Here is a 24350-nt window from a genome sequence, read left to right on the forward strand (position 1 = left end):
TGGAATTAAAACCTAACTCTAACAAACTCAACACTCACTTTATATTCTCAAGACACAAAGCACCTGATTCTGACATATTTCCGCGAAGAGCAAGCATGCATTAAACCTAAACAAACTTCAACATGGGAGATCCACCACAATCACCAACCTGTCTCCCGCAAACCATAGAGACATCGTTAACTCCAATGGAGCACCAACGCCTGTCATGATGTCATAGGTTTAAAGGGGGTTCATAGTCTTCTATACTCGCAAACAGCCACGCGTCATCAGGTAAAGATGTCTGCATCAATGCAAATATTTCCCTTTTCCGATCCCGTTCACAACTCAATACCTATTGTCAGTCACAGGTGGGAACCCTGCTGCACTCTAGCGGTGTTTCCCATTTAAATTTAAATTGTTGTTTGGACAAAGTTCGGATGAGCAGGGGATGGTTTTTTATTCTCTTCCCGAAGTTTTTTTCTCCCCCTCTTTGAACCATTGTCGTCAAATGCTTCTTCCTCCCCCTTTTTCAATTCATCTGATCATCCCGAATGATAGAAAAGGAACGGAGGAAGGAAAAAGAGACTGGATTTAATGTAAGATGGGGGGATGTAAAAGGGGAGGATTTGTCTTTCATGATGTAAAAACCGGTTCAGATTTCTTGTCTTAAGTCTCCAGGCAAGGAGGCAGAATCTTTCTGGGGAAGTCGGATTAAGTTGAAGATTACCCCGCTTTGGAGTAAAGTAAATGGATATTTTTATTTGAAAATCCAAACAACACACTACCGAGTAGGGAGGTTACACAACAAGGCACGGATTGATTAGTATTTTGTTTGAGTTTCTTCTTATTTCACCATGCTTTTCTACCTCAACAAGCTCATCATGACAACCAGGATGAATGGTGACTAGGTAAAACTGAAGTCCAGGCATGGACTCGAGCCACGCAACTAGAGGCGTCAAGGTTTGAATTATTATTAACACTGTCGCCTTTTAACCCTGGAGTTCTGGATTCATGCTCAGTAAGGGCCACATGTTCGGATTTCACTTTAATCTGTAAATCTTGTTTCGATCATTTTGTCTATGCAAAGAGTGGTCGTAAAGAAACCTTCACAATATATTAGTAATGACAGAGATTTTCGGTTCATCGAATATCCTGATGCAGTGAGTTCCGGATACCCGGATCAGAAACTTAAAATCGGCTACTCCAACCCGGAACCGAGAATCGGATACCAAGTTTGGATTTCTGAATTCGGTATTTCCCGGTAATCAGAAATTTCAAGAACCTGATATGGTGATGCCAGCAATGCAAGATGTAGGAAGTATTTAAGGATAGGATATTCCTCTCCACGTGCTTGGTCGAAGACGTGAAACCAGCACACTATACACGTCCTTACTTTTGAGATACTGCGGGACAGACTACAAGTGTACGGTAATATCACACATATAATTATACATATGAATAAATGGGGGACGTATCCCCCTCTATCTTCTCCTCTACAATCACCCTTGAGCACCACACTCCAGCTGTCCATGGCAATCGTATATGATTGGAGTGTTGGATGAACAGATATCATATACATTTCATCACAGTATATATCATTCTCGTTTATTAAGAATAGGCAGCATTTATTCATAAAGTAACAAGATTTCTGCAGCTTCACCCCTAGGGTTCTTGGCATTCTGAGACCACCCTGTGCCATTCCTTTTCCTGCAGAAACCAAAGAGTGTGCTACAGTTTACATTTATTTGAATGCGGTCCTACATCTAGTCCCTCTTTTCGGCTGTTTTAGTTAAAACGATTAAATCTTTCGACGTTCCTGTCCCCTCCCCGCGTTTATAGTGACGCCATCCTCCGTCTAGGAAAGCGAAAGAGACGTGCCAACTCACAACTGGCCCTTTTGTCTCGGTGGCTCCACAACCCAAAGATTTATGCTGATTTGTGGTTGGATAGTGGAGACGAGGGACATTATACTCTGTCACGGAGATTAGTGGATGATTAGTTTTTCACCTCTAAGAGATCTGAGTATTTGTAATACCTCAGTCGATCAAGTTCAGACTAATATTTAATTTGAATGAACTTTAGTAGAGTTAAAATTAATATCGTAAAATATAAAATGTATATCAATTGCAGGGAACACCTCCGCCTGGGAAATATGACGTCATGAGTTCATTCTCCAAGACTCAAAATAAAAAGAGCCACCACATCCCCTTTCTCGGAGGTGATCCACCCCCTAACCCTTCTCCGTTTATGGTGAGCAGCACAAGATTCACAAAGAAATCTGAAGGTATCCCAGGTACGTGCAAATTTTTGTAAATAAAATTCGTTGTAATTAGCTTTCTTGGTGTGTCTATCTCCCGTTTAGATGTAAGAAATGTTATCATGTGGAGTTATTATTATTATTATTTTTTAAGAAACAGTTACTGTAAGAAAAAAATCTTCAGAATTGAATGATTTCTCCATTGGTCATGTTATTTTAGCACGATGTTAAGCAGATGCGCATGCACATATTTTTACAAGTACAGCTGTTATTAGGTGTCCTTATTATATCACTTTTACAGCCTTACCACTCGTATTGGAACATCTTTTGCAAGAATTTCAATTAAGAATACATTTTACGGATGAACCGCTATGAAATCTTCGCCGAGACCGATAAAGTACCTGTCAGGATTAGAGATAGCTAAATGTATTAAGAAGTAAAGTCTGATTTGAACAATATGTCGATATTCTGTGACTTGATTGTCGATAATATGACGTATGACGAAATGCTGTATATGTTCTATAACAAATGAATCATTGATTGATTGATTTTTGATTGAGTTTGTGTTTTAAGTCCACTTTATGCACAGTAAGGCTAATTGTGACTAGACCTATAGTTTAAAGTGGAATCCGAACCACAATGTGCCTCCACCGGGTATCGAACCCGGGACCCCTTGATTACAAGGCGACATCGGGAGACCTAACAAACGAATCATTTAAAGTTAAGGTCATGTGGCATTGTTTAATTAACGCAAGTACATGCATTTTAATTTTACAGGGAAAGGTAAAGCTATCCCCTGCAAACTGCAACATGACATGCAAGCATATGGGGAGTGTTATTTGATTTTGATTTGATTTGATTTAGTTTATTTTACTTCGCGTTTTGTACCTCTTGGCTAATTTGCGAAGATGGGGATGAGTGATGAAATGATGAAATTGATGAACGGACATTAACAAACAACCAAGCCCGACCGGGATTCGAACCCGGGACCCTTGGCGTCGCAGCGCGATGTGCTAACCACTCGGCCGCAGGGTCGGGCAAGGGGAGTGTTATCAACGGCACGATCCGGCTGCCTTTACCCCACAATGTTGCCCCTGAGTACCCATTTATTAGAGGATGGGTGAACCATAGGATCTCTCCGTGCAGGGACAGTGATCGAGAATTTCCCACCTGAAATCACCCATCCCGGGAATCAAACCAGTATCCGCCGCGATTACAGAAGCATTTAGAAGCAACGCATTTCATTTAACCCCATAAGAAAGAACCACCTATCAAAACGTATTCTGAGACCTCTGAGACCTCTTAGACCACATATTTTTTGTTACTACTGTGTGGGATAACTCACAAGACCAGAATGAGCTATGCGTATCAATGCCAAGTCTCATTCTGTCTCTCGTTACCGAAGCATAACAAGAATATGCAATAACGCCGTAATATCTTTTGAGCCATAAAACGTTATTATTACAGCTAAATCTATGGTTAAGACCAACGTAACAGTGTTTTATAATATTTCGCAATGAGTTTCCATCCCTGTATGGCGTTGTAGGAAGTCTATTCTCCCTAGTAGAAAGCACCGTGAGGCCGGCCTCATGTTCTATATTAAAGACATGCCCCTGAAAATAGACTTCCCTACTTGAACTACATAAGATCTTATGGAACCAGGTGAAGTCCTCGTAAAGGTGCCTCAGTGGATGAAAAGCTCGAGTATCGGGCAGGGATAGAACTTAAAATTTTAGTTTTCTTGAAATACGCGTAGTTCAATGAAATTATAAGTAATAAAATCCCCAAATTGACAAATATAATAGAGTAGATATGACCTGCTGGTCTCATTAGGACGCTTCACCTCTGGTTAAGGGTTCTTACTTTTGCAACCATCGCTCCCTGAGACACCGCATTTTCTGTCAAAAAGCAAACATGTTAACATATGCAGATCGTATAGGAAATCCATTGTTATGATTTTCAATGCGCTCAGAACGCCTTGTAAAGACGTATTCGTCCTACTCGTTTAGGGGGTTAGAAATGACAGCACACTGGCTGTTGTCATACCGAAAAGTATAGGCGAGGAAGAGTAGCAGAGGAATTCAGAAGCCAAAGTTTGAGATAGGTTGGTCAATTGCCACTGCGTTATCGATTTATCTTTCAAGAGTACTCAATCAATCTTCTGCAGCGCCCGGTCACTCTGTCGCTGTGCTCCCTATAGAGTACTCTTAAGGTCGAACAGAATTTATGTAACTATAACAGGCTAGTTAGGATACGTGAAATAGTTCTACCGAAGCCTTCAAACCAGAGACACAGAGATGGTGCACGTCTCACGCCTTGTGAAATGTTGCTCTTGTCAAAGTTCGTGACAGTATTTCCTAGGATAGTGAGGAATGTAATGAATTGTCAAATTTGTCGGGTCGATAGTTGAAACCGGGTGACCCCACTATCACTATCTCCTGAACCGCAACATACAGTACGGTGTTCGATTCTAGAGGAGATAAAACATGTGAAACGTTCCGAAGTTACGAATACAGATGTGGAACTGAAATGAAATGAAACACAAACCAAAGTTTACATTAAACCAGTCATACAGTATGGCGTCAAAGGAACTAAAAACTATGAAAATCGACACAGAATACTCGACGTATTTGTTCTTCTTCTTCCTTTCATCTAGATTATATATTGATAATACATTATGAAGCTAAACCATAACAGTATCCAGCACGAATCCCACGAGAGCCAAAAATCATGGTACAATATCTAAGGAACCATAATCTAGACATACATTACTGTGTGATTCTTTATACATCATTAATGGTCCAATGTCGATCGAACCGAGCCTTGAACAAAAATGCTGTATATAATAGCGAATTCCTGTGGCATGTGTACCTCCAAACCATATGGCTAATGCTTCGGCTTGTAAATCAAGGAGTCCTGGGTTGGATTCCCAGTGAAGGCAAATGCCACTTTAAACTGTAGCTCCACTCCCAATTAGCCTATTTGTGCATAAAGTGAACTTAAAACAATAATGCAAACGAACATATGGCGAATGCGGATCAGGTGTCGTTAACGCAGCTCCAATTTGTTCCACGTCCTTCCTTACGGAGCAGGCCAGGAAGGGACCAGGCTCGTCCGCCATCTCCTCTGTCCACACTCAATCAGATCAAACAAGGGTTCATCGCGGGCCGTTGCGCCGATAATCTGCTCACTAGCGCCACCACCGAGGACCCTAATCCTAGACGAAGCCTCTTCGGATCCGTTAATGGTTATGGCGTTGCCGAACAGCGAATACGGCCGCCTCTTGATTTCCCCTTCTGCAAAGCCCTTAATGCCCCCCGCTACCTCTTTACCCTCGCATCTCGCGATCTCTGGTCCAGATACAGACTCCATCGGCAGAGAAGTTACAAGCATCTTTTTTTCTTCTCTCTCCACTTTGGCTTGTTGAAGCGGCTCGTTTCGAAAGAGAACTCGTCGAACAATGGAAGGAAGTTCATTAAAACAATAATTACACGAAACCAATTGGAATCAGAAATTTCTCGAATATGGTGGTGCACGGTTGTATCTTATTTGCTTTCCGCTAAGCCCTTCTCGTTTGCGAATCCACACGGCGTCGGGTCAGAACTTTTTAATAGAGTTACCAAGCAAGAAGTTACAATTTTGTACTTCACTTTTTGGTTTGTTCCAAGCTATTTGTGGGGACGTTAAAGGAATTACACAAATCATTCAGATGACGATAACAATATTATTTCATGTCTTTAAGTACGATATACATCTCAAATACAGAGTGTTTCACTAGCTCTAGGCCTATAATTTCGCTTATAAAAATCAAACTGTTGGTCATATTTAGGACCCGGGAATTTATGTCCTATAAAACTTTAAAATATGTATGTAATTATGTTACTCAAATGGAAAAAATATGTAACGAAAAATTCTGAAGTATCCCCAGTAAAGACAAAAATATGCACAACAGTACTTTCGAATGTCTCATTATACGGGATGTCAGTATCTTCCAGGGAGGATCGACTACGATAGGAGTGGGGTATTAAATGAAGTCAGAATCCCTTTAACCATATAATGTAGTGGGAAAGTACTGACAATATATTGTGAGGTTCACTGCAATTATCCAAAACGTTATTTGCTATTATGTCAGATTTACACCTTTGTGAAAAGTAAAGCATAATTAGCAGCTCGCTATAAAAAAAGGGGGTATTTTTGTTCTGTACTAGTTGGTAAAAAGACAACATCTGCTTTAATTTCTTCGTTCGTAATTTCCTTATCCTGCCATCGATAATATGAACTATCCGTTGCGCTAAAGGTATGAATTATAAAATAAAAATTAATAAATTTTAAAATAACCGATTATATGCAAGACAATTACGAAATTATACAGAAATATGTCTTATTACGACAAAATTGAAGAAATATGTTGTAAAAACACGAAATTGGTAAAATATGTCAAAATATGCCTTATCAGGTTTGTCTATTTCGACTGACTTTCATCAGATATGTAAAGATCTCACCCCAGTATCCGATCCGATGCCAAATAAAAAATATGTTATAACATAAAGTCCTGTGCCCTAGACTCATATTGTAATGATATTTGCTACGGACATACCTTAGTGTATGAGAAGCATGGTTACGTCACAGCGACTGTTGGAAGTGGTCTCTTAATTGACTCTCTTCACTTTGTGAGGGGATTGGAATTGTTGCACAGCAGTAACACGATATGCATACAGCTTCGCTTCTTTGGCATCTCGTGCTTGTGGAAACTCCCATTTCCTACGACAGCCTACGCAACGACTTCTTTGGTGAAGCCAGCAATCTGTTTTACTCTTCCTGCACCGTTCCTTATGGCAGTTTTGGACATCCTCGTTCGTGCACATCCAACAATGTTCACATTGTTTCCAGTTTCTTCACCAAATATTGAATAGAAGACTCTGCAGGCGGTTTCCGGACCCAAAACCTTGCAATAAATTGTCGCTGGCACGCCTTCATGGACTCTGTTTTGGCATTTAACGGCAGAATCCAAGGTACATATAGATTAGGTAAAGCCATCCGAAAATTGCCGGTCTTGCACGAACGCGTGACGTCACAGGAGAAGCAGTGAGCTCGGCTGAAGCAGACTGTCCCTAGCATTTTTATGGGAGATTCAGAGAGCGAAAGTATATTATTACATTTAGGAGGGGGAAAATAATAATTGTCATCCTCTGAGATGGTATTGAGGCATCCTCTTAATGAATAGTAACATAATTGAAAACGCGCTACTTTTAAAAGGGGGCAAAGTACATGTGAAAAAATGTATTTTGAGAATCCATATTCCTGAAACTTTCTGACCGATGCGCTACAAAGAAAGTTGCGTGTTCTCCTTTAGAATTTCGATATTTTACAAATCGTAATACAATTTTAACAAAACGTGGCATGCAAAAGAAGAATTAGAGAGTTTAAAAAAATAATTGATTAATAGATTTAGTTTATTTTACTTCGCTTATCTGTCACATATGGCTAATCACAAAGATGAGGATGCGTGATGATATGATGATATTGAAGAAAGGAAAGTAGACCCATGCCCTGGCGAGGATTCGAACCTGGGGGCCCTTGGCATCGTAAAGCGTTGTGTTAACCACTTCGCCACGGAGGTCAGCATTACAAGGAAATAAACAGAAAATGGCGTCTATGTTTTAATATGCGAGAAACATTTGCGAGGAGGTTATTGAAGTAACAAATAATTATTGCAAGACGTTGTGATGAAAATTATTAATATATCTGAAATATCGAGAGTTGACCTTGCAGTCTCTAAATGTACTTTTAGGGTTACGCAAAACCTTTACTCAAAATTGCTAGTGTAAATTTATAAGCTATTAAAATTTGAAACTTATTCCTGTTCGAAAAAAGAAACTGCCAAGTCAAATTAATATTTCGTATAAATACATATATTTTTTCTTTCATGAGGCCAAGAGAGTATTTGGAGGGGACAGTGGCTTGGGAAGGCTATAGCCCCGCATCTCGATCTGCAAAGGGGCTTCCAGTAGGAAAAAACTGCTATGAAATAGTCCAGAAGAAGGGGCAAAATGATTTTTTTAAAATGGCTCAAGAATATAAAGATATAAGTGGACATTTGACAAGCTTAGTCTAAAACTTACAACTGAAATCGTACATGTGTGTGTGGGGGGTGGGGGGCTACGTGAGGTAACACAGTGGAATATGATTCACAATACTAAAATTAAAATAAATATGTGGGAACAATAGAAATCAAAAATATGTTGTAGCTAGTGACGGCGCAATAGAAAAGATGGGAGGTGTAAATCATATTTTCCGGGTCAATCATGTTTATTATTCCGTTACATACGACAACAAAAATGCATATTTTGGCTAAAAGAGCATTCATTCATTTATTTATTTTTGTCGTTTTACTGGGGGCAGATAAGAGAGAGAGAGAGAGAAATTGTCGAACGAGAATAGGGGAGCGTTCCTTCCCCCCCCCCCGTAGTGTGGTCACTGCCTATAGCTATGCTGGAGAAGAATGCACCAATTAATACGCTATTAAATAAAACAGATACTTTTAAAACTTTTAATCAAATTATTTGTGAACTATGATTTAAATTTAGAGAGAGCACATACAGGGGTTCCTTCGTAACACGATTTCTTGAAAACCATTTTACACATTTGAATCAACTTTGTGATAAATTGATTAGAAAGGATGAATCTTAACAGTAAAAGTTGTAACTTTTCCCCTGCTACTATATTTTAGAAGATATTCGTTGTCAAATATGTGAATATTTGCATAAGGAACCAGCCTTTTCCGTGCCGAGCGTTTCGACGATGACGTAATGCATCCATGGACAGCTGCGCATACGATCTGCGCCACCGAACGAGCATCCCCTGGGCAGAATCGCCCAGACGCACGCGCGTGCCAACGAAAGGACTGGAGAGACTGTGGCGCCATCTCTAATGACGTCACCATGCTTCTCGTGCACCAAGCTATGTCCGTAGCAAATTGCAATACATTATGACCAATAGTGTGGTTTTTTATAAGTGAAAATCAGGGATCGAGAGCGAGTGAAACAGCCTTCATAAATATTTTTATGTTATGAAAAACTAATTAAATTAAGGTGCTTTGTTGGTTCATATGAATGCGGATTGGACAATTTTCTACTCGGTGGCGCCGATTAGGTGACAAAACTGGAGGCAAAAAGTACATAATGCGGGACTTAAAACGAAACTTTAAACCAAATTTTCAACAGCAATCCAGTGGTCCACCCACCAGAAAATCTGGTGCCGCTATTACATAATTGTGCTCGACATAGGAACAAAACTTACCGTAAGATAATATTACAATTAAATTGTTTTACTTTCTATTTATTTATCATTTCCAATTGTTTACGCATGGTGTGGAAGTTACAGTTTTGTTCTAACAAATGCTTCGCATAAGTATAACAATGGTACGTTCTAAAAAACAACTCGATTGTATAATATGAGGGTTGCTGGCAAAGTTTCTGCAAACTACCACCAACAGGGACGCTAGTGTTCCGCTATTATCAAAATCGGAAGAATAGACGTTTTTTATGTTTAAATTACCTTTGATTGTTTGTTTAAGCCTATTCGTTTATTTTTCACAGCAGTTTGAAGAAGTAGTTTCTTGTGAGAAATGGAAATTTCTCGTGAACATTTTCGGGCAATGATTTTTTATGATTTCAAATGTAGTTTAACACCGAAACAATGCATCGAGTTACTTCATTTGGCTTTTTGGGATGAAGCACCATCCAATAGGACTGTGTAAAATTGGTTTTCCGAATTCCAGCGTGGTCGTACATTTCTCAGTGATGAATTTCGTGAAGGTTATCCATCCACGTCTGCTGTTGCCAGTAATGTTGATGCTGTGCGTGAAATGATTGAGAGAGATCGGTATGTGACATACCGTGAGATTCAGGCATCCTTGATCATTGACATGAAAGCAATACATACGATTTTGCATTGGCATCTGAACGTACGGAAACTTTCAAGCCGTTGGATCCCACACAACTTGACCGAAGCTCAAAAACAAGCTCGTGTAAATTGGTGTAAAGAAATGCTCAAAAAATTCAACCGAAGCAAGTCAAATTTGGTGTACTACATCGTTACAGGGGACGAAACTTGAATCTATTCATATGAACCCGAAACTAAACAGCAATTTACTGTTTCGTTGTTTCAAAGTGAGCCGAAACCAACAAAAGTTGTTCGTTCGAGGAGTGCTGCCAAGCAAATGATTGCTTGTTTCTTCGGTTATACAGGTCATGTGGTAACAATAGCTTTAGAAGATCGAAGGACTGTAAATGCTGAGTGGTATACAAGGATTTGTTTGCCAGAGGTCATCAATGTATTGCGTATAACAAACTCAAATCATCGCATTATTCTTCACCACGACAAAGTCAGTTCCCACTCAGCACACCAAACTGTTGATTTTTTGTCCAGTAAAATGTCGAATTAATGACTCATTGTTTGTACTCATCTGATGTATCCCTTAATGACTTATTTTTGTTCCCACACATGAAAAATAAGATGAGTGGTGAGGGATTTGTGTCGTCGCCTGAAGCAGCTGTTGACGCATTCCGAACAGCGGTTTCTGAGATATCAGCTTCAGAGTGGAAAAAATGCTTTCAAAATTGGTTTGGGCGTATGCAAGAGTGTATCGATCATAAGGGTGAATAATTTGAAAAACAATAAAGCCATTCCCAGAATTTCACATGTCTTTTTTCAAATTGATTACAGACACTTTTCCAGCATCCCTCGTATTTGTATTACATAATAACAATACGTCTCTACCAACGGGTGCTTGTTGCTTTCAAATATTTCGTCAGATACTTTATGCAGAAGATAGTCTCAAATTAAGTACCCGTGCTCAGAGAAATAATATCTAGACTCCATACCAGCTTCCTTTTCCCTTCCAAAGTTCTTTGAGAGTTTCTTCGGTGGATTTATCTTCGTTCAACAAAGAAACGGAAATTAAGAGAGGATAAAATTAAAATTCCAACCCCCTCATGGAGATGATTCAGCTTTGTTTTCTTCCTTCTATTGTCTGCTTCCTTCCTTTAATTTTGCATTCATCCAAGCTTCCTTCCCTTCTTGATGTCTCACTTATTCTTAGAATTTTCCTCACAGATTTTCATTTTTCCAAATAAATAAGAATGCAGGTCATAAGTTAGCATATACCTATTTTTTTAGTAGGCCCATGTGTAAAATAGATCTAATCACAACCAGTTATCAACGGGAGAGAAACTACAGTAAAACCTCGTTAATTCGGACTCCGATAAGCCCGACTTCGCTTAAGGTAAAAGGCAAAAGAAATAAAAACAGAATGAAAGGTTTTAAATGTGGCTAAAAGTCAACAATCGCATTCGTCATATTGCTCCGTAACGGCTAAGAATACCTACGTCACGGACACTGCCGGCTTATAACGATTCCATTGAAAGTCAATGTATCCATTACAAGCCGGAAGTGTCCGGGACTGTACATCCAACGTCCATGAGGGAACTTCCCAAAGAAAAGGCAGTCAACCACTGATGAAATTCTGTTTCCCGCAGACTTTCGGGAAGAAGCCGCATTGACACAGGAATACTGCATTGTCGTATTACTGTACTGTATAGTGTATTTAGGCCTATGCCCTTTAAATACACCATAATAAGCTTGTTTTGTTTCTATAAACTGAGTTTTAATGCACTTTTTACTGTTCTCTTAAGTAATTTCAGTTAATCCGGACGTTCGTTAAGCCGGTCAACTTATCCCCCCATTAGTCCGGATTAACGAGGTTTTACTGTATTTCTTACAGTTCCAGATGCAGCATTCTAATATCATTTTACACTGTAACAAATATGATAAAATCAAAACAGGTCTGCGTGACGCTCTACGAACCCAGAGATCCCAGGTTCGAACACTGGTCAAGTGTAGATAATTCGTATTTGTACAGGGTGGGCCAAAAGTGAGGTGACAGTAGTGGTAAAGTATATAGGATGAGCACCACTTACAAGTGTAGAAAAGGCGAGGCTATTTGATTGTTCAATCAGATTTGCTTACACTTAAAACAATGCCAAGAGGGGCCTATACCCCAATTCTTCCAGTGTGATATGCTCTTAATTTTAAGAATTTTGAATTCTAGTGTAGAAAGGGTGAAAGCCTCTCAGACAGATTTGCTTATACTTAAAATTATGCCAAGTTCCCATATGATCGTGTGTTTTTCTGTCAAAATCCCAGGAATTGAATTTTAGTGTTTCAGATTGATTCTGCCATGTATATTAATATAAAGCTTATAGTTACTGGGTTCTGAGGCCCAGTGGAGTGTGGTGCATGGTTTTTATTGCCTTGCAATCAGGAGGCCTCTGGGTTTGAGTCCTGATAAAATGTGAAGCCTCTCCTGATGGCAAAATGTTAATATTGTTGCTTTGTAAGCAAAAGGCTCGGGTTTGAGTCCTCATAAAATGTAAAGCCTCTCCTGATGGCAAAATGTTAATATTGTTGTCTTGTAAACAAGGGGCTTTGGGTTCGAGTCCTCATAAAATATTTAAGATTGAAAACATGTGGCAAAATAATATGTCCACAAGTGAGATTTTGAGAATATTTGATATACAACTCCCAGATCTGAAAACCTGGTAAAAGTGTTTTACAATAATATATTGTACAAAAAACTGAATTTTCTTATTTTCTCATGTTTTATAACCACCTCCTCAATACAATAGGAGAAGAGCGGGTAAGCATTTGCGTGCTTTGCCGGCACGCAAGAGACACGCTAGAAGGGAGCATTAATGATTTTTCCGTATGATTCACTGAAGGGGTCATTAATCTTTCTGTGCGTGTAACATGTCTGTAACAAGGAAAATGTAACAAAGATTATTGAGATAAAGATACATATTTTCACACAGTGGCAATGAACTGTACCCCCCTCGTGCTGAAAGCAATTCTATTCTGATAATATGAGCCTAGGCAAAGACTTAGAAAATATTATGGCAGTTCAAAATCCAATTTTGTCTGCATAAGGGTCTCAGAACCCAGTAAAATGTGGGTATATTCCATTTGGAGACGTGTTAATATTGTGGCATTGTAATCAGAGGCTTTGGGTTCGAGTCCTGATATAAGATTGAAATATATGCAATTGCCCACACATAAGATATTCACTGTTAGTTGATAAATAGTTGAGGTTTGTATGTTGTACATCAGCAAAACTATCACCAAAACCTAGTTACTGCTGTTGTTTGGGTATAAAAGCACCAGCTCAGCCATTAACTGCTGAACCCAACTGATATTTTTATTAAGTATAAAGTTTGGAATTGAAGCCCAGAAAATCTTATATAATAAACAACAAGAAAAAATGCCAAAACAAAAATATTGCAATCAGTGTAATAAAAATATATCTAGTTCTCATTGGGCTAGGCATTGCAGTATTTGCGACTGTAAGAAATGCAGAAAAGCTACTAAAATGTGTCCAAGATGCCACAAAATATTAAGCAAAGCATATTACAAATGGCATAAGTGTAATTCTTATGTACAGTCATCAGCATTGCCCCCGCAACCATCTACTTCTGGTCTGAAAAGAAAACACGAAGCACCTGTTAATGCTTCACCTGCAAAGCAGCCACGCTATGCACCCATACATAGCAGTTTTAACGGTCAATTAAGGGATCACTGTTTTAAATCAGAGCCAAGATGTGGCATTGAGAATTTCTTGAACAGTATAAATTCTGATCTGCAGGCAATTCTCAATGCACAAAATGGCTCTTATAAGCTGTCCCTCAAATTGTTTGTACAATATAAGAAGCCAAATGGCACAAAATTTACACAGCCCCACATAACAGAAACTGTACCTGTATATTCAAATTCAAATTCAGATACAATAATAGGCAATTTGATAGATCAATTAAATATCAAACACTCTGAATTTGCGGCAAAAGAGTCAGGATGGAGCCTATGCGGTTCATCACACAAGTTATATGTTCATATTTCTGAATTCAGCCCATTACAAGGATCTACATATCTGCCATTGCCTGCTAATATCAAAAACAAAAGAGCCGTGGTCAATATAAAAAACACCGATCAGAAATGCTTTTTGTGGTGTATATTAGCTGCTTTGTATCCAGTTTCAAGAAATCCTCAGAGAATAACTTATTACAAACAACATGAGCACGATTTTGACGATGTAATGGAGGGTTTGGAATATCCAATGTCTGTTCAGAATATTGATAAATTTGAAAAAAAGGCCAGGCACATCAATGGCAAACAATTATCTATTAATGTATTTACTTGTTCTAGTGGCCGTGACAATTGCTTGATAGATCCTCTCAGAATCAGTATACTTGATGATGAATCTGCAATTCCGATTGATCTGCTCTTAATTGAAAAGGATGGCACATATCATTATACTCTGATACACAGTCTTGAAGCTTTAGTGAGAACACAACTAGACAAATCCAATACAATATTCAAGTTGTGCAGAAGATGCTTAACTGTATTTGATGGTAAAAAAATAATAAAAGGGGTTTGTAAAGTGAATGCAGAAATTGCAAAAAACAAGTTAATTGAGCATCTGAAATACTGTGGGAACCATAAACCTGTTCATATGGTGATGCCCAATCCAAGTGAAAATTGCAAATTCAAAAAGTATGAAGCCTTGTTGGAACACCCAGCATATATTGTCTGTGATTTCGAATCGAACCTCAAATCTATTGCATTCTGTAGCCCAGATCCAGAAGAATCATCAATTACACCGTACCAGCTACATGAACCTTCCAGTTTTTGTTATGTAGTTGTACGGGATGGTGTAGCTAGTGAGCCATACTCATACATGGGACCAGATGCCATCAAAATATTTGCACATAGAATAGAAAATGTGTGCCGTGACATAGCATCTAACATCTTATTAAAATCAAAGCCTATGTTGCCTTTAACAGAGGAACAGATTGAAGATTTCAACAAAGCAGAAAAATGCCCGGTATGTGATTCTGAATTTTCAGATACAAATATCAAGGTGAAACACCATTCTCATACAGATGGTCGATATAAACAGGCCCTGTGTAATAGCTGTAATATTAAGATCAAGAGACCAAGATTTATCCCCATATTTTGCCATGGAGCATCCAATTATGATTTCCATCATCTGATCAGATACGAGGGGTTTGACAAGCAGAATTTAAATATTTTAGCTGAAAATGATGAAAAATATATATCTATTAGCAAGATAATTAAAGTTGATGGTGTTCCTATTCACATAAGATTTCTTGATTCTTACAGATTTTTATCTGCTAGCCTGGCTACACTGGCCTCTCAATTATCTGATGATGACTTGAAAATCACACGTGCCTCGTTTCCAAATCAGGACCTGAAATTAATTAGGCGGAAGGGTGTATATCCATACGACTATGTTACAGATTTTTCTAAATTTGATGAGTGTTCTCTGCCACCACAAGAAGCATTTTACAGCAAAATCAGAGGATCTGGAATCAGTGATGAAGATTATCACCATGCCAAATTGATGTGGAAGAGTTTAAAATGCAAGACATTTCGTGATTATCACATGGCTTATTTGAAACTTGATGTCACCCTCTTAGCTGATATATTGCAAACATTCAGAAAATCTTCCATGCAAAATTATGGACTGGACCCAGTGTATTTTTTCAGTGCCCCGGGCCTGGCATGGTCTGCAATGTTTTTGAATACCAAAAAGCAATTGGATCTGATCCACGATCAAGATATGTATCTGTTTATGGAGAAATGTATAAGAGGAGGGATGGTGCAATGTTCCCAGAGATATGCCAGAGCAAATAACAAATATATTCCTGATTATGATCCAGCACGGCCATCAAATTATATACTTTATGTGGATGCAAACAACCTCTATGGTCACGCCATGAAGCAAAAACTGTCATATGCAGGGCTTGAATGGGTTGAAAATTTCAAGATTGAAGATCTTCAGAATTTTGATGACAGTGAATATGGCCTCTTCTTAGAGACTGATGTGACAATTCCAGATCATTTGCACAATAAATTTTCTGATCTGCCCCCAATTCCCGAGGTTCAGTGCTCACCTGGCTCTAAACAGAAGAAGCTCATGATGACTCTGGAGCCGAAACAGGGATATGTCACATATTACAAAAACCTCCAGTTCCTGATGAAACATGGTGTTCAAGTAACCAAAGTTGGCAAAGTCTTGAGGTTCAGGCACTCAGAATGGTTGAAACCATACATTGATACAAATACGGAGCTTCGAACATCTGCAAAGAGCCAATTTGATAAGGCATTGTTTAAATTGATGGTGAATTCAGTGTATGGCAAAACAATTGAAAATGTCAGGAAACATACCGATGTTAAAATAATTACTGACCCCAGCCGGAGCAAAAAATTGGTTGCAAAGCCCAACTTCAATTACAGAAGAATTTATGATGAGGACATGGCACTTTTCAACATGATGAAAACAAAGATCAAGTTTGATAAACCTATTTATGTAGGGGCTGTGATATTGGAATTGTCCAAATTACATATGTTAATATTGTATTATGATGTGCTGAAACCTTTTTATGGTGATCGTGTAAAATTATTGTACATGGACACGGATAGTTTTATTCTTGAAATTCAAACAGAAGATGTTTATCAAGATATGTCACAGCCTGAATTGTTTCAATACTTTGATACCAGTGAACATACAAAGATTCAACACCACCACAACAAAAAAGTGCCTGGCAAGTTAAAAGATGAGACACTTGGTGATGTTATTGTGGAATTTGCTGGGTTAAGTGCCAAGATGTACAGTTTTAAAACATGTAGTGCTGTTGTCAAAAAAGCCAAGGGTATTGGCAGAGTAACTGTTGAAAAAGAGCTTGTATTTGAAGATTATAAAAATTGCATCAAATCACAGAGTTCAATCAGAACATCAGAAAATAGAATTCAGAGTGAGGATCACTTGTTGACTAGCAATATTGTAAGGAAAGTGGCTCTGGACCCACATGATGACAAGAGATGCATTTTATCATGTGGCATACATACTCTACCATGGGGGCATTGTGATTTGAAAAATGGAAATCAATGCCCAATTACAGAGCATGATTTGAAATAAATAAACATGCCTATGAACTTATTTGGGTTCAAAAAACAGGCTATTATGGACCTGCCAACACCACAAGCCTCTTCTGATTTACAATCTGTAATGTCTAAACTGAGTGGCTTGTTAATTATTCATCTGAACAGCATACTTACAGATAATGATGAAGAAACAGGCAAAATATTGTACATATTTAACAATAATTTAAATTATTACCAATTACCTGTAGGTGGGCAATTGCAATTTATTACAACCCCTGAGGGTGATGTCAAGATTTCAGTAGGGAGAAATATTTATAGAATTAAGCACTCAAACATGATTTCTGGCACTGTATATACTGTTTCTGCTGGTGACTGCTTATATATTGAGGTCCCTGGATCCTATGACAAGCTTATACCCTTTTTTATAGAATTAAGAATCAGATACTCTATAATAAATAACCATTAAAACAAAATGCCTAATGATATATTCGGCCATACAAGACATGAAGATCACAGTGATGAGATTCTTATGCTTGATGTCAGAGTCAAGAAATTAAGAAGTGATTTACAAGCTTTACAAACCACACTCAATGCCAGTCTTCAATTAGAAATTACAAATTTACAATCACAATGCATGGACCCTCTTCTTAAAATTGATTCTGAACTCAAATTGCTGCTTCAAAAATATACTGATCTGGCAACATTAGATAATTTTCAAAGTTTAGAAGAAGCTGTAGCAGCTCTTCAAGCCAAATTTAAGACCCAGGCTAACAACTCTGAGCAATTGAAACAGCAATTGGAAGAGCAGATAAATAATGTCCAGGCACAGCTCCAAACAATTGTCAAAAGCATAAAATCACAAGAAGATTTTGATCTAGTCATTTCCACTCTCAAAGAACAGATTCAGTCACTCCAGATACCTAACCTGGATCCTCTGCACAATGCCATAGCCGAGGTTAAAGAAAAAATTGAGACACTTGAAAATTTTATGAACAACTTGCCATCTTCTGATGCTTTGAATGCAATAACTCGGAGTGTAGCCAACATTAAGCTGCAACTTGAAACATATGAAGATTTTGGAAAAATTCAAAGTACCATAACCCATCTTGAAGGTACCATAGCAGCAGTGCAAAGTGATTTGGCAAATGTACAAGAAACTCGCCTGCCTGGGATTGTAGACACCCTTGTCAGTGTCCAGCAACAAATCACAAAGCTTGAAAACCTCAACACTGAATCTGAACTATCTCATTTTCATCACTTGATAGATGATATCCAAACAAAGCTTGAAATTTTACAACGATCAACACCCTCTCAGGCAGATATAGCCCTGCTCCAAAATGCCATGCAAAATGTGGCTGATGCATCTGAATTAAACAATGTGAAATTGGCACTTGAATTTTTGCAAAATACAGTATCAAATCTTCCTACATCACAGGAACTTAAAAATATTAAGAGAGCAGTGAATCGGATATTGAAATCAGAAGATATCAAGAATATCCAAGCAGAGATCAAACATCTCACACAGACAGTGGCCACTCTACCAACCAATCAACATATTAATGAACTGCATGCCTTGTTTGAGGATATCAGAAGACAGGTCCATGATCTTACTGCTCAAAATTCTAAATTGGCAGTTGTTGAAAATTTGCAACAAATTGTAGCTAATATCAACCAACAGCTAGGGACCATGGAATCCAATCAAGCAAATGCTCTGTCTGCTTTTGCCACCCAGCTTCAAGAGATTGTGCAACAATACAAGAAACTTATTGTGGACATAAAAATCAAGCCAGGCCATGATGATGTTGTTAGGACCATCAATGAGCACCTTGAATCTGTAACAAGCAGATTGCTTACAGCAGAAAAAGAAATAACAGGCATAATCGAGAATCCAAAACATACAGTAATTCTTGAATTGTACAGCATCCCCAACAAAGAATATGATTCTCCATTTACACCAGGTGGCAAAATATATATGCTGTCCCCTGCACAATTTTATTACCAATTTTTTGTTGGAGGCACACTGAGACCAATCAAGATCAAATATTGGCATCAGCCACAGGCACACCACTACCCTACCTTATCAATAACAAATGCTGACAACAAACCAAAAATCACCAGTGTAGAGTTAGAGGATTTTACAGACCCCAATACATTAGAAACATCTTATGCTGAAGATGATGGCTCTCTTGAATTTAAAATACAAATAGGGGACAAATTATATTTAGAAAATCCTGCAGTATCAGCTGCTGAACACCCCATAGTTGCAATATTCTTGTTCTCATATTATGTCTAGACAAATTATTGTCGATGAATTACACAGACAGGCCCGACATAATTATAAGAGACTCCCAGTAGTCACAAAGGGCATAGATGATTTATGGCAGAGCGACTTGATTGAAATGGCAACTGGACAGTTGAAAAACTTAGACAAAATCAACAAGGGCTACAAGTATCTACTTACTGTGATAGACACATTTTCAAAATTTGCCTGGGCTGTGCCACTCAAATCCAAGACTGGAAAATGTGTTACAGAAGCCTTCAGGACAATCATCAATCATTCAGGAAGATCACCGCGCTATTTGCAAACAGATAATGGCAAAGAATTTTATAATTCAGTGTTCCAACAATTTATTAAAAGCCAGTCAATAAAACATTATTCGAGTTACAGTGATCTCAAGGCCTCAATTGTAGAGAGATTCAACAGAACCTTAAAAAATCTTATGTATAAACAATTTACACTCCAAGGAAATTATAAATGGCTTACAATCCTTCCAGAACTTCTACATAAATATAACAACTCGGTTCATTCCACAATCAACATGAAACCCTCTGAAGTAACTTCATCTGATGAGCAAAAATTGATCAGGACTGTTTATTATCCTAGATACCAGCCAACAACAAGAAGGGCCAAATTCAGGGTGGGTGATCAAGTAAGAATCAGCAAATATAAGCACTTATTCAAAAGAGGCTTTACAAGAAACTGGAGCACCGAATTATTTACAGTGGTTCAAGTTAAACCCGGGACCCTTAACACATATATAATAAAAGATCACCGAGGAGAAATTCTCAAAGGCAGGTTCTATGAACAAGAACTCAGCAAAACTAAACAGCCTGACACATATCTCATAGAAAAAATCATCCGCAGGAAAGGCAACAAGTTACTTGTCAAATGGCTGGGTCATCCGGAAAACAGCTGGATCGAGGCAGACAAAATAATAATATGAGCACCTGGGATGTTATAAAAAGGCTGCCAGAACCTGAACAACAGAATAAGATAAATGGAGTGCTGCTACCTGATAATATTAGGTGTCTTATTGTCGGGCCATCTGCTTGTGGTAAAACTACACTAATGGTTGATAATTTTTTATTGGCACCCAACTGGTTAGACTGGAAAAACAGGCACTTGTATGTCTTCTCTAAAAGCTTGGAACAATTAAAATATCAGCAGTTGATGAAGCTATATGATGGATTGGATATTGCCACTTTTGAACCAGATGTTAAGCCACTTGATGAATGTCTCGATAATTCTGTTGTTGTGTTTGATGACGTTATATTGGATAATCAAAACAAGGTTAGAAATTTCTTTACACAGGGGCGGCACAAAAACATTGATTGTTTCTACCTGGCACAGACTTTTTCAAAAATACCGAAGCAACTGATCCGAGACAACAGCAATTTTATATGTGTGTTTCATCAGGATCATACCAACCTCAAACACATACATGATGAATATGTAGGTGGGGACTTGAGCTACAATGACTTTTCTAAATTTTGCAGCAGGTGCTGGAACCAGGACAGTTATGGGTTTGTCACAATTGATATGACAAGAACACGTAATAGTGGCAAATACAGAAATAAAATCAACAATTTTCTAGACATTGAAATATAAATAAATAAACATGAAAAGGCCAATCATTGATGATCTTAAATTAAGAGATTATCTTGTAAAAAGATTTAAGGGATGGAAATCACAGAACCGAGGAATTTATGAACAACACAAACAAACAGAACAGCCTATAATTGATGCTATTAATAATTTAGGTAAGAATATCAAAACTGTTACAGAGCAAAATCAAGATTTGATCACGGAGCTTGTACCTGTAGCTGCAAGGAACATATTAGATTATCCATTCACCCCACTTTCCAGTATTCATACACCTAGTCCTGTTGCTCCTAGAAGAATTGAAGCTACTCAGGATCCTATTGAATTGGGTCTTCTTGCACAAAAATATTTAACCACACCTAAAGACAACAAAGATGAGGTCTTTGGCTTATATGCCGACACAGAGCTTGATGGCAGCATCATTCATAGAATTGGCAATTTTAGGGTAACATTTATGGGAGATGATCTGATTGTTTATTCTGAATCTCGTCTCGGAGAAAAAGGTGGTTTTGTTAAATATCCCGGCACGCCTGGGTTGTCGGAACTGATAACTAGAAAAAGGCCTGGCAGCTATACAGATCAAGATTATGAGGATTACAAGGAAATATTAATAAAATCAGATGCTCTATACCAGAACAATGATCCCACACAAAAAAGAGTCAAGTCTAGCAGTGGGGCAAAATACAACAATTTAATCAAGCCCATATGGTCACAGATCAAGACTGGTAGTGGAATCAAACAATACAACACCCTGCCTAAAGAATTTGTGTGGGTTGATGATGTCAGGAAACTTGTAGATAGGTTGCTGGTGATAGCTGGGGAGGAAAATGCTGGCAACCACAATTTTTACAATGAAAAGGTTGGAATTATGGACATAATAAGCACAAAATTGTCTAATTTTATAGTGAATGACCCTAAAGGGATTGGATATCTCATAAAAATTATTAATACTCTACCCCCTAAATTTTGGAATATTTCTGAGGGTCGGGGATTAGTTAATGACATTATAAACAAGCTGCCATTTGAACTACACATTCCAGGCTATCAGTATTGTGGTCCAGGCACAAAACTGGATCATAGATTAAACAGAGGGGATCCTGGTGTAAATCCCCTAGATGCTGCTTGTAGAGACCATGACATAGCATACAACACACATTCTGATCTTGACAAGAGACATGTTGCAGACAAGAAATTAGAAGAGGCTGCATTTGGTAGATTTGTAAGCAAAGATGCTTCTTTAAGTGAAAAAATAGCAGCATTGGGAACCACCATAGCTATGAGCACCAAACAAAAACTGGGGTGGGGGTTGTGAATATGTATATAATAAACCTACGATGAAGGCCAAGGGTGTTATGTATCAAATACCTTATGCAGGTCTTAAATCTCTTAAAACTATTGACAGTCTCTTGACCAAAAAGCAGCGCAAGAAAAAAAATTCTTGTATTGCAAAGGGACATGGTATGAAATTGTTGCTTAGCACCCCCCAATTAAAAAAATTACAACAATCAAGAAAAAAATCACATACAGGGGGATTCATATTTACCATCCCTGCCATCTTAGCTGCTCTCGGGGCTGTTGGGAGCTTGGCTGGGGGATCAGCTGCCATAGCAAAAACAGTAATAGATGCCAAGAAAAATAGGGCAGAATTAGATGAGCAGAGGCGCCATAACCTGGCCATGGAGAAAAAAGGCAAAGGTATTAAGAGAGCCATGAATAAGTTTAAAAAAAACAAGAGCCGCTTACAAACCAAGATATTGAAGCTTTAATCAAGCCACTGGGCATCAAACATTTTAGAGGTGTGTACATGTCTGATTCTTTACCAGAACAACCACTCAACAAAGAGTGTGGCATTGTTAATTTGGATGAGTACAAAAATCAGGGCACTCACTGGATCTGTTATCTTAAATATTTAAACAATGAGGCATTTGTGTTTGATTCATTTGGAGGTGTTCCACCTGAAAATTTAATAAAATATCTAAAATCACCTAATCTTTATTACAATAGTGCCCGTGTTCAAAACTTCAAAGATGTTAATTGCGGACATTTGTGTTTATCTGTTCTTAGATATATGTCTCAAATAAATAAACCATCAATTGAAAATTTTCAAAAAGCCTTGTGGTATTTAAAACATCATGGGGGTATTCCATCTCACCAGCCAAAATTCAATATTGAAACTCAAATTGCATGATGATATAGTGTATCCCAAAACAATAGCTCTCAGAGCATTTTACGGCATGTACTTGATACCTAATATTACACACCACAACAACACAATTGCAGTAGGGGATCAAAAAATTGTCATCACTCCAGGGCAATATAATCTGTCCACTCTAAATGCTCAATTACCCAGAGGTGTGGTGTTAAGTCAAAATTCTGTCACTCACAGAGTAGAGATTGTGTCTGCTACAGAAACAGTGCATCTGGGTACTATAGGAGAGCTGTTAGGCTTTGAGAACAACACAAAACTTGAACCGGCCATCAAACACACTGCTATGAATATACCTAAATTCTTAGCCATAGAGACTCTGAATATTCACTGTAATGTGGCCGAGGGTATGATCACCAAATCAAATGGCATAGGCACTCACAAACAAACCGGCATCATTGCAACATTCAAACCTAATTCCGAATTCATGGAGCCCATCATCTACAATCCATCCCCAACATTATATTTTCCTGTGTGCCATAATAGAATAGATTACATTGAATTGATGGTCACTAATGAAAAAGAAGAATTAGTTGATTTTGCTGGAGCCACAACAACTGCTATCATAGAGATTAATATTTAAATAAAAATACATACAATGGAAAATATTGAGAGTTATGAGTTACAATCATTCCCTCCAAACAGGAGGACATTTGCAAATTTAAATCAACCCAACACGGAGGTTGAGGTTGATCTTGATGTAGGGGATGGCTTTATACACCCCCACAGAGCAGATCTATACATCAAATTTGATGTTGTAAAGCTCGATGGAACAGATTACCCTGCAAATTCAAATATAAGACTTGTAGATAATTTTGTGCCGCATCTGTTCTCTGAAATTGAGATCAGAAAGCATGGTGTTGTTATAAACAGAGTAGATTATCCCGGTATTACCTCCACAGCTTTGGCCACTCTAAAATTATCCAAAACCGAGGCTTCTTACTACAAAATAGGTGGATTTGAGGCTGGTGATAAGATATTATCTAAGAACCACACTGTGCTGTTCC

The 24350-nt window shown here is 38.2% G+C and overlaps 1 protein-coding gene across 2 annotated transcripts in view; it reads left to right on the forward strand.

The window, feature by feature from the left end:
• LOC145991272 (sperm-tail PG-rich repeat-containing protein 2-like) overlaps positions 1-24350 on the forward strand; it is a 99362-nt gene that overhangs the window by 61884 nt on the left and 13128 nt on the right. For both annotated transcript variants that reach the window (XM_083127255.1, XM_083127264.1), the window contains exon 11: positions 2110-2272. In XM_083127255.1, coding sequence (XP_082983381.1) covers positions 2110-2272 — 163 coding nt within the window. The remainder of the gene's footprint in view (positions 1-2109; positions 2273-24350) is intronic.

The sequence above is a fragment of the Lepisma saccharinum genome, chromosome 1 (genome assembly GCF_977018435.1).
Source record: "Lepisma saccharinum chromosome 1, izLepSacc3.1, whole genome shotgun sequence".
In the NCBI taxonomy this organism is placed as follows: Eukaryota; Metazoa; Arthropoda; class Insecta; order Zygentoma; family Lepismatidae; genus Lepisma; species Lepisma saccharinum.